General features: G+C 34.5%; 1 protein-coding gene across 1 annotated transcript in view; it reads right to left on the bottom strand.

The window, feature by feature from the left end:
• Positions 1-18,046, bottom strand: part of Oatp30B (Organic anion transporting polypeptide 30B) — a 119,421-nt gene that overhangs the window by 19,530 nt on the left and 81,845 nt on the right. The window contains exons 6-7 of the mRNA XM_088228867.1: positions 17,430-17,647; positions 17,016-17,157 (exon numbers count right to left, since the gene is read on the bottom strand). Coding sequence (XP_088084993.1) covers positions 17,016-17,157; positions 17,430-17,647 — 360 coding nt within the window. The remainder of the gene's footprint in view (positions 1-17,015; positions 17,158-17,429; positions 17,648-18,046) is intronic.

The raw sequence follows: 18,046 nt of genomic DNA, 5'->3' as shown, positions 1-18,046 counted from the left end.
CAAGTTTTTCTCCGCTGCTTTATATCGATGGAATAACAATAAGTTTTCAGAAAGAACTGCACATCATACTCAATAATCAGTTACATTTTTTGCTGACGGTAATAATTACTAATCATCTTTCAACGTTCCAACTCCCAACGAAATATTCATCATTATTCCCTTTCTGCACCCAACGGTGCACAGGGCACTGTATTGGTACACCAATCGCGGCGTATCTTGATCATTTTTTGTTACAAGAAGGTAAGATGATCAGTATTGCGCTTCAGGCGCCAGTCCAGGGATTGTGAAATATTCTGGTGTAAAAATACCCCTTTAAATAAATATTTCATGTCAACCATGTCGGGAATCGAACCCGAAACGTCTGCATGGTAGGCAAACGCGCTGACCACTACACCACGAGGCTGACTAAAATTTAACAACCTAAAATATTTATGTAGGTTCTCCACACTTGGAGAGTTTGTTTTGTATTAACTTAATATGAGCGTAATAATTTAGAAGAATGATTTATCACACGACTTTTCAATATTGATGCAAATAATTCAAAATCTCAATCTAGACACGGTTTAATTTAACATTCACAAAAACCTCCGTGAAATATTGGACATTGGGCAACTTTCAACTGAATAGGACGAGGTTATAAAGGAGACAGCAGACAGGTCTGTAGCCTTGACCGTGGTATAAACGTGATGAATCACGAAAGTTAGAATGGCATCGGGGTAAATTATAAATGTAAAAAAAGTTTGTTGAGTGTAATTTTAAGCGATAGTACATATTATTTGGTCCTTACGGGGCGGGTGAAGAATACAGATCAGCGTGTAAAACAAAACCAGAATCCTCGAAAAAGAAAATAGAGTGCAAAATGGAGAAACGCTACATTTAAGGGCTAATGCAGTGCCCTGCGCACCACTAGATGAGGAAAAGGAAATGATGATGATGATTGCGCAGTACTGACATATACAGTAAAACGCAACGCGCAAGTTTTCTTAACTGCGTAGAGTGAAAAATTAATTAATTAGAGTATCAAGAAGTTTAAAGGTCAAAACATCTCTCACGCACTATCCTTGTAATTAAATTGAAGAATAATATAAAAGAAACGTGTTTACTTCAGAGTTTTTTCGCTTAAAGAAACAATAAGGAAAGTGTTTTCATATAAATTGAGAAAATAAACAGATTACTGTCTTTAATGATTATTTGTTTATGTTGTACCCAGGACATTGTTTATGTTTAGCTAAAGCTTTCGAGCGGATCCTATCGGATTTGAAGTAAAGACAAAGTTAACTTTCCACTATCTTCTGTATACGAGCACATTTATGGATAAACCTGAATGGAAATAGGACACAAATACTAATTATGGTAAGTAAATATATAGGTGCTTAAAAATTGATTATCAAAATAATTACAAAGGTTCCTGATTAATGAAGGGCAAACGGTATAGCGTTGATTTCATCTCATTTGCGTGATTATATATATATATTATACACAGTGTTTCATAGCCAGACCACGAGACTTCAAGGAAACATTTCTCATGGTGAACTTTGAAAAATCCTAATAAAATTGGTAAAAAAAAATTTTTGAAATGATTTTTTTTTTATAATTTGAAAATAGAGTAAATCTTTAATTTCTCGGGCAAGCATCCTTTCTACAGACAAACCCCTATCCCTCCCCTACAAAAAAAATGAGAAAAAAAACGCATTTGACGAACGAAGCGATACGCACCAAACGCGGACAAAGGAAGCGGCTGGGTAGGGGTTTGTGGAAGGAATGCTAGACCAAGAAATTAAGGATTCGGTCCATTTTGAGATTGTAAAAATATATATTTTATTGAAAAAAAAGAGATTTTGCTAAAAAATTATTAGGATTTTTAAAAAGTTTACCATGACGAATTTTCCTCTGAAGTTTCGCGGTCTGGCCCTGAAACACAGTGTATAGAATAGTACTGTAACATACAATTTTCAAAGACTCTTTTAGTGTTTACAAAAGTTCCGATAGCCAATAATTTCATTCATAAATTTCGTTTGCAATATTCAATGCCTCAGTTTTCGTCGTTTTGTTCGGTTGGTAATGAATTGAATCATACAAATCCACCTAATATTACACCAAGACCGATGCATTTATTTTAATGTCTCTTTTTAAAATTCAGTGATAGACTTAAGTGTTAGTTTTTTAAATATTTATTTAATGATAAAAGTAATTTTGTGTAATTAGTATTTTGACATTACTGGTATTTTTATCACCGAGTGTCCATTATTATGATTGTTCGCATATTTTAATTTTTATTCAACGAATAATAAGAAGTTTTCTAAAATTTGCTGAAATTGATAGCTTTTTCTACATCTTTTTTGCGAGCTACGTGATTCAAACTTATTAAAAAAGGTTTTGAGACAGGGCCTACAAAAAAATATTGAATACTAGAAAAAACTCTTATGAAGATTCAGGCTGCTTTCAGCCGTTAAAAAATACGTTTCGGAACACTATACAATAGATAATATAAAGTTAAGCATCCGTAAAAGAATTTTAGCCAGTATTTCCAGAACAAAGGGACTATTTTCTCTACCAAGCGATGGTACAATGTAGGGACTGGGGATTTCCCTTTAACATACGGGATTTCAGAATATAAATATAAAAAATAGCATAACTTATATGGACGAGTCTTGACAAAATTTCAAAATTATTTTTTGCTAAAATATTTTGTTTTAAAAATTAGCGAAATAAATGTGGGGCTTTGCCCTCGAATGGTAACAGTAAAGTGATTCATATAGTAAATCAGATAATTGAGACGAAATGCTTGTAGAAGAACCTCATACACTTCAATTGCACTTCTTGTAAAATCGTGTATAACACTGTTAAACATCGCCAATATGAATTTCCCAAATATGTTTAACGTCTTCGTAAGAAACATATTAACAGATAGAAGAATTGCTCTACTGGAATAAAAGTAAAGGATTAAGTCATTTGGTAAAATGTTTTCAAAACTGTGAAAGATAAGTTTCTACAATACATAAAAAGGACACAACAACCTCTCATTCATTCGATTTCCCTTTTCAGGATTTTTTCATGAGAGTAGCAATCGATACCATTATGGAGTACTATCGATTATTATTCATAGGGATTAACCCAGATTTTTCTTCATTTTGGCTCTAAAACAAAACCGTACCTCATGTTGTTTACAGTTTCCAGGCTGAACAACAGCGCTGAACTCAATAAAGGTATATAATTCAGAGGAAGCGGAATGTTTTCAGTATCCGGTGCGGTTCGTGAAAAACGATTTTCCGACTAACTAAAACAATGTCGGTCGAGTTAGTAAAAACGAGAGGGGATGTTGCCGGGCCTCGTGTGATTCGGAGGAAGGTCATGAATAAGTCAATTCATAATTGCCTTTAAAAGCTTTCGCAGTTTACTCCACAATGGCCGCTGCAAATGAGCCATAAAATGCAAATAAAAATACATTAGCGGAAGCGAAATGTGTAAAAATACACTAACAAACTCTTGGTAATTAAGGAGGCATTTAAAAGTTACGATACAATAAAATTGAAGAAACCATCTAAATTTTCAATTTATCTTATTAAATTGTATACCCAAAACTTATTACTCAGAGTTTTAAGAGGAAATCCGGTCTCTCCCGTTTCTTCATACAAACGTATTCCCCCATTTTCTTCCTGGATTATGGCACTAGAGTAGTAATTTTTTTTATACAATATAGATATTTACCATCGACGTGTCTCTATCGTTTTGCCTTTTTGATAAACGTTTCTTACGGGAGCTACAAAAACACAAAAAAGGACCGAATTTTATCTGCCGTCTTCGGACGTATGGTAATACAAACATAATGAATCATTTTGAAAAGCGGAAAAGGTACCACCGACACAGAAAAAATCATTGTGATACTCTTTCTTTAAAAAAAGAAAACAAATCGGTTCAGTTCTAGGATACGGAAAATGGGACAGCCTAACGTCGATTTTGTCGATTTCAGTTGTCTTTTTCGCACAGTATTGGGGAGGCATTTGCGAGAGAGTGACAGAAAAACAATGTTCGAATACCTATTCATCAAAACTGTCTGGCATCGCATATCCTCTTAAGAAACGAGAAACAAATTTTAATATTCGTTCCAAGATGCATTCACTTTTTAAACTATAAAATTCAAAGAGAGTTCAATTTATACATCTAAGACGGACTAACGTTAAGAAAAATTTAACTTTGTTAGTAAAAATTAGTATTTAACCACTTACCGAGAGATACGGTAAGTGGTTATATACTAATATTGACTAACATTAATTAAAATCTTTGACAACAAAAAATTTATTTAAATCATTATGAGAACATGCGTCATTTTATAACTTTAAAAAAGTGATCAAGGGCTTAGATAGATGATTTATTTCAGTCCAATCATTGGAAGTATTCTTTGATGGTCATGAAACTGCAGAGATAGACTATATATTATGTTTTACAATATTTAAAGACTGTGTAAAAGATGAATAATTTTTATGAAATAAATTTCTGGTGCATTTTTCTCATGAATGGTGTAGTCCATTGGAGATTAGTGGTTATAGTATTAGATCGGAATTGGGTAGAAAACTCTGCTGTCAAATAACAAGTATATATGACACAGCACGCATCATAAATTAGAGCCATCTAATACAAAGCTACTGTAGCTTTGACAAGGATTTTTGGAAAGAGTTAACGATGTCATAAGATATTTTATGAGCACTTATAATGTGACCTATCTACGCAAGAGTGCAAAGCGTGTCTTCATTTCATGTCAGCCAACACATAAGCGATGGGCGAATACAACAATGCTTTAAAATCTGTATCGACTATCATCTGCTTCATGATGGTCAAGACGAATTGATTCCATAAAAACTAAATCAAGTGGGTGGTACTTAAAACGTGTGACGATTGCAGATTAATGGGGAATCGAGGGAAAACAAAACAGAACTTAAAATGAAGCCAATAATGGTGAAAATCATATCCCAGAAGTGAAAAAATTAACTGAAATTCTGAAAATATACTCCAAAGAATTTAAATCATATTAGCTTTTGAAATTTTCTTAGTTTTGTAGATATTAGTCATTTTTAATAAAACAGACTTATTTCGTTAATTTCTTACATACTTTTATCTTATATTACGATTAACGCGCACGACTTTTGCTCAGAGACACTTCTCCTTCATCGCACCGATAGTGTTTAATATTTTGGAAGAGCGTATTAAACTATCAAGGACAAAATCTATTTTCAAAACAGGGGACTGGATTATCCTCGAGGGAGGGATTTGAATTGGAAATCCTTGTTTGTTTTTCAATAAGTTGGTTGTTTCCTGTTAATCAGATATTTTGACAGGCGCCGTGGCGCAGTTGGCAACTGTGAAACTGGCGTCGCGGGTTCGATTCCCACCACTCAATTGGTCATGGTGTTGTGGTGTATTTTCATTACCTCCTTCCATATCCCCTCTATCCCACCTGCTGACAAGCCTCTAAATAGAGGCTTAGCGGGTTATTCCTTTTAATATACATATATATGTATAACTGTACAAATGTATAAATGTACAAATATATATATATATATATTTGTCTTTGCTTGTGTTGTGTGTTATTTTTCAACGATGTTCTTGTTTTGTATTGTTGTGCTATATTGATTAAATACCTATATTATAGTCCCAACTAAACACAGGACTTTGGTTCCATGGAGTTGGGACCAGTGTCCTAATAAATTGAAATAAAATTACATATTTTACTACATTACATGCATTTTTTTAATGTACCTATTTATTGTAATTTGTTATTTATAATTTATTTATTTATTCAAACAACGATACATATTACAAAAAATACTCTATGAGCCCTGTGTTGACTTGGGATACAACACAACGGAAGGTGGAAGCATGCATATTATTAAAGAATGCTAAAAATAAGAAATTATTACATGAACATAAATTTTAATAGACAGCTAATAATAAAGCTAAGTTTACGTAAAAGCCCTATTGGCGTAAATAAATAATCATAAAAAATATTTTATCATTTATTAAGCGCCGCCTTTTTCCCCAAAATCCGATACCAAGAAGTTTTAAATATAAAAATGTTTAACAATTTTTTGTACGAATACAGGATACACGCAGGAACATTATTATAATTTAGTTTATGGATTAATAATGTTCCACAAAGTCAGTGCTCCAAACACTAAAAATTCATTATAATGTATCTCTCGAATTTGTATCGAAACGGAGTTTTCCGATATGGAGGGTCGATATTTCCGACAACTGGTGGAAAATGTTGTAACGTGCCACATTGTGAAATAAAACAGGTGCACCTATATCTGGGGTGGTATTCTGAACGCAAAGGCGCGCGTAGAAAACGCATTTTTAACGCGTATTTACGTACTAAATACACGCTAAACAGAGCGATCTCTTCGCGCGCGATTCCGTTCAGAATACCCGCCCTGGATAGAGAATAATGACGTAAGTTTGAAGGGATTACGGCCTTGACCATTGATCTTTTAATAAGAGAATAGTGCTCTTGACCTAAAAGGGTGGAAATCTAGGATAGCCCCGGGAAGAGTTTTCCCAACGCTCTGGAAATAGTTTTACTAGTCGTGAGCTACAATTATTTTAAATAATATGATAGGTCTTGATTTTAAAAATAGGAAACAAAATACGAGGTGTGAGTTTAGCGAGGAATAACGGATCTAAGAAATATAAAACTAAGCGGTCTCATATTGTCTATTCAGTTGCACAATATGAAATTTATTCATTCAAATGCCTTTTCAACTAAAAGTAAGGTTCCTCTATACTTATTGCACAATGCGAATATTTACTGGATTTGCGATATTCTAAAATAGAAAGCATTCGGTCTTGATAAAAAAGGAACTACTAGAAAAGGATGAAGGACACATTCAAGCATTGATTTCTTCCTCACCCCGCCACCAAGATTTAATACTACGACCTATAGGAAAGCATCGCGCCCTATTTATAATGCATCGATGGACTTGAGATTAATTATCTTCCTTATTTCATTTGGCAAGATTAAAAGATACTTTAAAATATCTAGAAAAAAATATAAACATCACTGAGTTTAAGCGATTTTATTTTATAAAATTGTAATGAGTTAAGAAAATAGTAAAAATTAAAACTGTGTAACTGATTTATAAAAATAAGTTATTTTAACGGTTTTTTTTTATTTAAAAAAATATGTTTCACTTTACATAGAAAATATTACCTACTCGTATTACCTAAAGTATTACCTACTAGTAAGCTAGTACTTCAGTTTGTTTGTTTGTTTGTTTATGAAGCATTAAAACCGACCATTGTCATTTTACGCTTAACTCCAGTAACGGCGGAGCAATTAATAGCTTTTAAACTACAGTGCATAATACAATTTACCATTACGTTTTAATAGTAAAAAGAATGTAGACAATTTTACGTATTCGTTTTAAACCATTTATACAACTTTTCAGAAAAAAACACAGAACGGCACACAGAAAAGGTTTGTAAAGTTTCACAATCAATCTAATCTATTCTAATCTAATCCCATTAATATAAGGATTCACGAAAATAGGACACACATGTGAGGAAAATAAATCACAGTTAAAAAGCATTCGAGGAATATTAATACCTGACTTTCTTGGCATGTCGAGGTTCTCAGAATCCGGAAAATTATTAAAGTGTATTATTAAATAAAGTAATGTAACAATTAATAATATAATTGGCTAAAAAAAAATGAAAAAATTAAAAACATCTTTTTTAATGATGAACTTCCGGTAGAGGCGATGATCGGATAAAAACAAAAATCCAAATGTATCGGTAGCAATAATGAACTTGATGAAAATAAAAAGGCGGGCAACAATCCAATCGTTATGTGGGGTAACCAAAACGGCTGTTACAAGAACTAACGACCGGTTCGCGTTACCTCACCGATGCTAATAACCGTCATGATTACCAACATCCACGTTCTAATAGCCAGATACCCCAAACGAAAAAAAATCGCGATGGCGGATTGTAAAAAGAAAAGGAACACGGAAATATGGAAAATAGAAAGGCGGGAAGGAATATACGAACGGGCTATGCAAAAAAATTTAGACGAAAATACTCCATTTATATTCCCACAAATATGTACACGCGCGGGTAGCTTTTTTACTAACAAAAAGCTACCTGTAACACCAAAAAAAGCAAGCATTTAGATAATAAAAATATGTGTTTTTTACTCATAGGATTTTACCTCAATATAACATAGATAGGTACATAGATACTAGAATTTTGCATTATAAAGTTGAAATAAAAATGTAGTTGGTTGTAATATTCATGTGTTTACAATATTACATATGTATAGATATCGTAAGTATTGATTGATGTCTGTAAATATGTAATAAGTATATTATCTGAACTTAATTTATACTAACGTATTCTACCTGTCTTTGACATTGACTCTAACCGAACATTCTTCTCGTAAGTCGAATGCACAGAGAAGTATGGAAGGCGTTATGCTTGGAATAACATCAAGAGACAGCGCAACTGTTGAATCCGCAGTCAAATCAAAGTATTTGATGTAGCGGAAGGAGGTGGTCGGTTGAAGAGGAAATGGGTAGGCCACATAGTTCGAATGTCTTACAATGATGGACAAAGAGTGTGGCTTGGTGGAGACCGAGGAATTTGAGGTCCCAAGGACCCGGGCGAAATAAGGGAATTCAAATAGTATTTTTCCAGTGATAGCAATTTTAAAATCCATAGTATATATTATTTACAGTTTTTTCCAAGCAAGCATTATTTATTTATTTATTAATTTTATTAACATAAACGGCAAATCTGCCTTTTTCAAAAATTTATAATACTAACATATTTAGCTTAATATATATATTTTTTTATTTAAAAACATAAATTTCCTTATACCTAAGATTAATATAAAAAAAAATAAACCTACAAATTATACAAGATTTATATTTAAAAAAATAACCTAAAAATTATATAGCATATTCAGTAGAAAGTTTAAACAATTCAAGAATAAATGTAAAAAACAAAATTTAATAATAAAACAATTCTAAAGTAATACAACAAGAAAATCATAAGTATTGTTTCATACAGTTGGGCGAAGTGAACAAAAAACTGTATATATTATGAAATGCATGAATAAATAAATATAATTACCATTCACCATCTTTGAAAAAGTTCAAAAGGTTTGTTCTATAGGAACAATACCCTACACTAAAAATATCAGAAACGTGGGAATAACTATTGCCGAGTTCATGAAGTCTGTTTAATACGGCATTGTAAGTATACAATGTCCGTGAATTGTTGCTACAAAATGGTGGCACCTGTCTAGTCATTCTTCCAGGCACCCTGAAGTTGATGAGAGATAGTTCAGGGCAATCCCATATTGAATTGACAATTTCGAATAAATTTAAAAGGTCTATAATTTTTATTCTTCGTTAAGTTTTAACAAATTTAATGTTTTTAGTAAAAAATTGTAATTTAAAAATTCATGACTGATTCTAAGTTTAAAATTTATGTACCGCATGAATTCTTTTTGGACTCTTTCAAGATAATTTTGGTGACAGTTGTTATAAGGAGTCCATATTGTAGAGTTATACTCTTACTGGCTTCTCACTAATGAAGTATGCATCAACTTCAAAGTGCCTATGTTTTTGAATTCCTTCGTCACACGTAACATGAAGCCTAACATTTTTAGAGATTTACTAGTAATATTATTTATGTGCCTAATAAATGATAATTTTTGATCAAAAACGATACCCAGGTCGCACACCTCAGAAGTTGAGCCTAATTGCATATTACCCATCAAATAATCAAATAAAATTGGGTTTTTTATTCTAAAAAATCCCAATATGATACACTTTTCGAATTACATGACGAAAAGACACTATTTGTGTACAACTAGCCAAGTTTAAAAATAAATCTTTATACATTTTGCGAAATCAATCTATAGCCTCAAGAGGATATGCGGAAGAGAGCGTTTTGTTGAATAGGAATACTGGGCGAAAAAGACAACTGCACGTCGCACAAACCAGTTTTGACTGCATCCAGTAGGGGCTACAGGGAATTTAAAAGAATTAAAAGCAAGTAGAAAATGTCATGTTATTAACGAAGTTAAATAAACTGTGAGCTGGCAGCCCCCCCACCCTGCCTTTTATCGGCTACGCTCGATGCGGTAGGTTTATTCTGAACTTAACCGTAGCGAGAAGTGCACGTATTTTTCTTGGCTTCCTAAGTGTAACCGTTGCAGTTAAAACAATGTATAAATATTTTTAATGTTACTTTTTAAAAATATAGTTGGGAACTTGAACAAGCAGGTAAGAATACATATTTTTTAAGTAGTTATTGTTTTTGTTGGTAATGTAATTATAATGTTTTGAATATTGAAAGCAGGCTTCACTGTTTTTTTTTTTCAATTTTGAACCGCATTTTAGGGTAATGAAAGGTTTTAGTTGTACTTCAGGGTGCGTCTCGGTTTTTTTTTGTGATTGAAAGATAAGAGTTTGCACAATATAACTATTATTAGATAAGCCGCACTTTCTTGACTTATGGGTCAACAAACATAAAAGTGAAAAAAACGACAGATATTAGAACAAAAACGTAACATGTGTTAATATGGTACTTCTTCTGTTTCAGGATCATCTGGTGGGTCAGGAGTAAGAGTAATGACCTATAAATTACTGTACAATAAAATGCAAAAGCGAAACATACCCAATTTCGAAAAAAAATTAAAATATTACGTAATTTATATTTTGTCTTGCAAAGACTACTCTTTTGACCAAATAAAGAACTTGAAGCAAAATGTTTCGTATATAAATCTGAATTCAAACAAAGGTCCACCACTTCCAAGAAAGCAAATAAAATAAATATTTCTTGAAATCAACGATAAATGGCTGCAGAAAACATTTGAAATGCCGAGAGGTGGGCAGCGAAGATCGGGTTGACCACTTAAATCATTCGAAGACTTGAGCGAAAGAAGTAAGAGAAGAAAAACGGCAGAGTTCGTTATGTAGTAGACGTTAACGTGTTTATGCATACTGCGTCTAATATACTGAAACAAGCGATGACTTCTCCAATGCGAGCAATGAAGTTAAAAAAGCGTACCTAAGTAAAGGTTTAAAAAGTCAATAAAAAAAAGTTACCATTATTGTTAGCTCTTTCAATGTTTGTGGAAGGCCAAACTTTATCGCAATATAAAATCGCCATTAAAAACTTATACCTCAGTTATATTAGGTTGCTCTCAGAAAAAGCCGCCGAAGCGCGCAATAAGCATTTCAGGCTCTACAGGCATAATTTTGCCAGAAATTTTTCAAGGGAAACATGCAACCGTAAAGTAATAAACAGACTATCACTAAGCTCAGTCACACATAGTACTGGTTTGAGACCTTCCCCCACAAAAAAGACTATGCCTTTCATAAAAGTTGCACATGAATTCAATACCAGCTCAGCCTCACTCTGACAAGGATGACTCCGATTCAGAGGTTTCAGGAAACGAAGAGAATGAGCAGGATGATGAATAACCATGGTACTTGTTGTTAGTCATCATCATATTAGATTAATAAATTATGTTCTAGTTTAGTTTAAACGAAAACAAAAATTAGAAATTCAAATCCCAATTTTTATAATGTAATTTTACGAAAATAAACATTTTGACTAAAAGCTTATAGTTTTTCTTAAATATATATAATACACAATATTTCCTAAAGGTTAAGTCAACTATGTTATATATTTTGAGTGAGAAAATGGAAAAAAATCGTTTTGACCGACTAGATTGGCAAAATACCCCTATGTGCGTAGGACAGATTATGCCTAGCTAAAATCGACAAAATTAAGTTTCGTAATACTGTTTGCCGCACTCCAACACTGAACCGATTTTGATTTTTTTAAAGAAAGAGTATCAGAAATAAATTTTCTGTTTCGACACATTTTGATTTTTACAAAAATAGTTACCATATTTGTTACCGTACGTCCGACGACGGCAGATAAAATTAGGCGCTTTTAAGGGTTTTTGGGTGGTCCTAGCTCCTATAAAAGACAATTTATAAAAAAGGTAGGGACACACCGATGGTAGATATCTATAGTGTGTAAAACAATTATCGATTTAGTGCCATAATCCAGGGAGAAAACACGAGACTAAGTTCGCATGAAGCGATGGTACATTGATGTTGCAAACAAAATTAAGTACGTAGGTATTGCGTATATTGGTACTTAGTGTACACGACGTGCAAGTAGAGAACGCAGCTTTAAGCTTAGTTAGCAGTATGTAAATCGATAGAACATTTAACTTTCATTAGCAAATGTTATGGCCGATCGCAAGTTATAGGCCAGCTTACACAAGAAGCGGCAGGAAGATTGGCGGAACAAGCTTCAGCATTACTTCCCGTATAAACTTCAAACGAACTAGTGTGGAAGATTGTGCTAGAAAGCAACGGTAGATCAAAGGGACCAAGAAGAGACGAGCATTATATATTTACTAAATGGGATTCGTTCGTTGTTGTAGCGGTGTATGCAGAACTACTAACAAAAAGCGATGTCGTTGGAAAAGATTAGAAATTACAAACACCTACTCCCAAATTAAATCGCTTGGAATATTGAATGAAGTTTTCTTTTAATTTATTTTTTTTACGATGGTGTACTGAAAAAGGTAAATAACATGGAAGAACTGTGCTTTTAAAAACTTCAACTATTATTTTTGATTTAAAACTATTAGTACTGATTACGGGCTCAGTAAAACGTTATTAAATCAATTTATTGATAATTAAATGCAAGTGAGACCACTTGCCTATAGTAACTGCCCATTGCCTAGTGTCAATTATGTTCTACGCCGCGGAAAGTGATAGAAAAAATAATGTTATGTTTTGGTTACTGTCATTTTTTGTATGAAATGTTATAAGTATCTGGGTTGTGGTCCTGTGAGCTCACAAATCAAAGGTCCGAGGCTCGAATCCCGCTCTACCACAAAATACATTTCAATTCTCTAACACAAGTAATATATGACTTAAGGAAAATGGCCCCAACATTAAAATACACGGATTGTAATACATAACTGTAAATAATTGAAAAGAATAACTTAAAACTTAAATGTTTTGTTTTTTTCAAACAGTCGATCGAGAAAATAAGGATGAATATCATTGTTATAAATATATTTTAAAACAATAGATAACTTATGAGTGAATATTTTTTAATTTGATTTATTTCAATAGATCCAACAGCACATGGGTAATTTTGATTTAAATTGTTATTTTATTTTGTGTGGAAACAGTTTTGTTGTTTCTGTTGCTGTACACAACATGCTTCATTCTTTCAAATAATTAGTTTGGGTTTATCGAAATATGCGCTTGCGAATGAGGAACTTCAGACCTATGGAAAATTGGATGCAAACAATGTTTTTTTGCGCGCGGTAAAAATTGGAGCATTAAATTGTACGGCGAAGTTTATTGAAAATGTACGAAAAAAATATTTTAATAAAAATGAACTACTTCAATATATTACAATACAATACCACAATGCACTTAAATAATAATTAAGATAAATATATCGTACTTTCAGCGGTAGAAGAGGCAATAAAATATCATGAAAAATAGGTTCCTAATAAAAGCAATACGGTCGCCAGTTACTGTGTAGCGGAGAGTTCTTGTTCTAGCAACAGTAGAAGTGGGAGGAGGTAAGCTCAGCAAGGCGCAGTGCACGAGACGCGGAAGGCGATGCCGTGACACAAAGCTGAACTCGTAAACACAATGCAATATTACGGCCCGAAAGTAGGGCAAACCGGCACAACTGGCGCGGCGCTCCGGTCGGGTCGTCGGGTCGCTATACTCGCTATTGCAGTGTTGTAGCGGGCCGACTGCGGTTGCCGCCTCACGCGAGCTAACCCCACCTTTGCTAAAACACTACTCAAACTTTGGAACACATTTCTGGCCAAATTACTTTCGCTCGTGTCACTCGCACTCGAGGGAACCGTTATGTGCAGAAATCGGAGAATCTGACCCAATTAAAAAGATAATGTGGCGCTTGTAATGTAATAAAAGTCCCGTGGGTAGTGTCGCGGACCTTATATCAGGAAGTTCAAGGTACGAGCCCCGCTCTATGACAACTTGTTTCCCACTTTCCAACACGGTTATTTATGACTTAAAGAAAATGGCCCCAAAATTTAAATATTTGGGAAAAATCACAAGAACGCAATTTTTTTTTCTTTCTGTAGACTATACTAATAAATAAAGCTATATTGAGGGGAGATCCTTAAGCCCACCATCCACCCGCAGCTGTTATAGAGTCCTGGGGGACTCTCTGCCAGCTGCGCATAGAGGAAAGTTATAATAAATATTCCTAAGGAATACAATACAGATTAAGGAGGGGGGAAGAGGACGTATAGACAGAGGCTAACACGTGTCCCCCCCTCAGGATCCCTTCAATGCCTCTGTTTTTTTATTTAAAAAAATATGTTCATAAACAATTTACATAAATAAACGTATCCAAATATACAAAAACAATTTCTAAATAACAAACATAACTTACACAAAAACATAAGTAAAAACACGGATATTTACAAATAAGAGAACGACTTTGGATAAAGAAGGACTCCTTGGGTGGTCAGAGGCGGAGGATCCGAATACCACCCCCGTAAGGGGAGGACAAAACAAAAGAACGTGTGCGTTCCGCTCGGAAGGAAGCACAGTCCCAACTGAATGAGCATCCCACAGGAACAGTTGTCTGTCCCACTATATTTTACCCACCTAGGCGTCCGCGCATCTGAGGAGCTCCCAACGCGATACCCAAGTCCGGACAAACTGACGGAAGAGTGCAAAATTCGTACTGTTAGCCATCAGATCCACATTCCACGCTGGTCGCATGACCCCTGTCAGACCATTCAGCATCTCATCTCTGGCATCATCTATTAGCACACAGTGCCACAGGATGTGTTCGGCCGATTGATGGTTATCTCCGCAAGCACAGCTCGAGACAGGGGCAAGTCCAAGTTTATGAAGCTTGTCTCTAAACTCCCCATATCCCGAAACCATTTGTGCAGTATGATAGTCAAACACCAAGAACTTACTACACATCCTGTGTCTGATAGAAGGTAAAAAAGACCACGTCCATCTCCCCGTACATACCATGTCCCATCTATTCTGCCATTGATTGAGAGTTACGCCTCGCATAATATCACATAGTACGCTAAATCTTGTCTCGGAAGGGCGCAACTCAACACCAAAGTATTCCATATTCTCTCCTCTCCTCACAGAGCGTTTTACTACTGCCTCTCTTGTCTCAAAATCTATTGGGAGAACTCCTGCAAGCACAGGAAGAGTCTCAGACGCCACAGTCCGATATGCCCTTGTCAGTGCCAGCAGAGGAACCCTCTGTCCACTAAGAAGTGCTAGTCTAGCCACTCCGATATCCAAACGATGTACCCATACCCGGGCCGCATAAATAAAGCTGAAGTAAAAATCATCAACAGGGAAAATAAACGTAAAATAAATAACAGCTGTTATATTTCTACAAGTAAATTGAGCAATTTGAGAATTCGCGAAACTTGATTTATTTAAGAAGACATATTATTTAAATCAACAAAAGACATTTACCTAAGAAACTACCCAGTTACGAAATAAGCTTAACAGTGTGATTTTATATCTTAACGCAACATGAATAAAAATTAGATTTAACTGTAACTGGCAACCATGGCTAGGTATTTTCTACGCGCAAATTTACCATCTTATCATGTGCATTAAATGACCAGACTATTATTTTGTAATCGTCATTGTTACATAAGGTGTTAAATTACATTTTTAGCAAAAATAGAATTATGCAAGCAGGTCCATGAAATTTCGTTAATCGTTTTGTAAAACTAATATTTCCGGCTGCGTGCACAATTTTAAGCTCGCGCGGTCTCTGTAATCCTCTACTCGAATCTAAACAGCCAACATCCACCCATAATTTCTTCAGATGCCTGCGTCCAGTAATATTGACATCGGCGTTCGTTTTCATAAATTTATTTACGTCTCACTGCCCTTAACTTTAAAGCAGAGAGCGTTTTTAATGGACTCTGTGATTGCGTCACGGAACAACAATTATCGACCGCTGAAAAAATACCGCTAACGATAAGATACAAGAACACCGCAAAGCAAGAATCGAATGTATGTTTTATGTCTTAGATGAAAAATAGCACGAAGGTTGATCGCAAATCAAATACGTAATGCTCGGAAGCGGACAGGAGCTGTCATAACACAAAGTAAAATACACTGATAGGCCACCCACTTACAGTATTCACACAAAAGATTTTGGTTATATTATTTATGAACCTCTCACTTCTCTTTACAACCTATGGAAATATTTACGGGCAGTGATGAATTAGGGAATTTTACTTGTTATCGAAAAGTTGGATAAAAAGTCAAGAAAACGTTAACAAGTATGGTGGCATCATATAAATCAAAATACATATCCAATGGACTACTTTCATAAGCTGAAAGGAAACGATATTTTAATCTATCAAACACTGAAAAACCGTGAATATTTAACGTGACATTTTACATTGCGTATTTACGCGTAATAATGGCCACTACAAATGAATGTGCTTCTGGAGAATTCAAGGTTCAGGTTAGTAATACGTTACGTATCTAGCACCTACTTGGGGGATATTTGTTCCACAAACATATTTTTTACGATGTCGTAATCTCACTCGATTCGAAGCGTAATTTGACACATTTCTTCCGTAACGTTTCTCGAGTCATTTCGCCGTCTGGATGTTGCGCTATTAGCCTAGCAATGAAGACTTTTATACATCCTAAGATTTATTACGGTATTAAATAACTTGGAAAGATTTTACTTCTCATAAACTTCGCAAACTTCTCTATGCGGCAGCTTTGTAAACACGCTTTACAACTTGGAAAGACGATGCCCCAAATGTGAGGGTTTCTGAGAATGTTTTATTTGATTTTAGGAAACATAAGAACGATTATGAAAAAGATCAAGGTTGAAAATGCATCTTTGAACCCAAATTGTCGTCGAAAAAATATTGTAAATTCACAAAAAGATGATTGAGTTGTACTCACCAATATACATGCTGGCACTTTCGGGTCGGACATGGTCGTCTATGTAAGTAGTGCCAAGAGTGAAGAGTGGACTCCCTCCGCAGCCCAACAATACCTGGGCAACCACAAACACAAGCACTGGGCCAAAGGTACTGGGGGAACTCTGTTGAAAAAAAAAGCTTTTTAGTAGTATCTGTGAGCACAGGTCACAACACTAGCGATTTATACATTTTGGTAACAGCATCGATGGCCAAGTAATTTGGAGCAGTCGCAATATTACAGCAGTCGATAGACTAGCGCTAAAACTTGATTTAATATTTGCATATACTAATCATCTTCAGAATACTCCAACCTAGTGGCAAAGGATAGGAACAAAGAATACCTTAGCATATATGTGGTTTATTTTCTACTAAGTTTGAATTCTTCTATAATTACCTGGATGCAATTATCTCCGCGCAGGTTGTTGTGAGGGGCTAGAGGAGGGGAACTCAGTCCGGAGCTTAGTCTGCCGAGTCCCATGTCCTGCTCCCTGATGGACACGCCACGGCAGATATTGTCCTGAGAGGAGTTAGAGTTGGATATTCCTCCGTTGGGTTCAGCAATGAAGTGCGGAACCATGAACACGAGGGATCCAATGCCCATTATGACGGCACCTGAGAAGAAAAAATTAAGTTACTATCGTTATCTAACTGTTATGAAAGAAACTAAAGGGTGAAACATGCATATATTTGCATTTGACCTACTGTAGAAAACGTACAACGGATTTAAACTGAACTATTGAGAAATTTCATAAATACTATCAGTAATGTGGATATTTGGCGGTTACGCGTACAGCAATATTACATATTACATGATAAACTACCGTTTATAAATTATTTGTGACAATTCTCAGATTGATTTTTATACCCATAAAATGTACAACGTATTGACAAAACAATTTATAATATATGTATGTAGGAGGATATTATATAAATTTTATTATAAAATTATTTATTAAAAATAATTCATATAAAAAATATCAAGGCGTCTTATCACATATCATCATCATCATT

Source organism: Micrasema longulum, unplaced genomic scaffold, assembly GCF_059751315.1.
Source record: "Micrasema longulum isolate JH-2025_06_02 unplaced genomic scaffold, ASM5975131v1 h1tg000611l, whole genome shotgun sequence".
Lineage (NCBI taxonomy): Eukaryota > Metazoa > Arthropoda > Insecta > Trichoptera > Brachycentridae > Micrasema > Micrasema longulum.
This window is presented reverse-complemented; position numbering and strand designations above follow the sequence as displayed.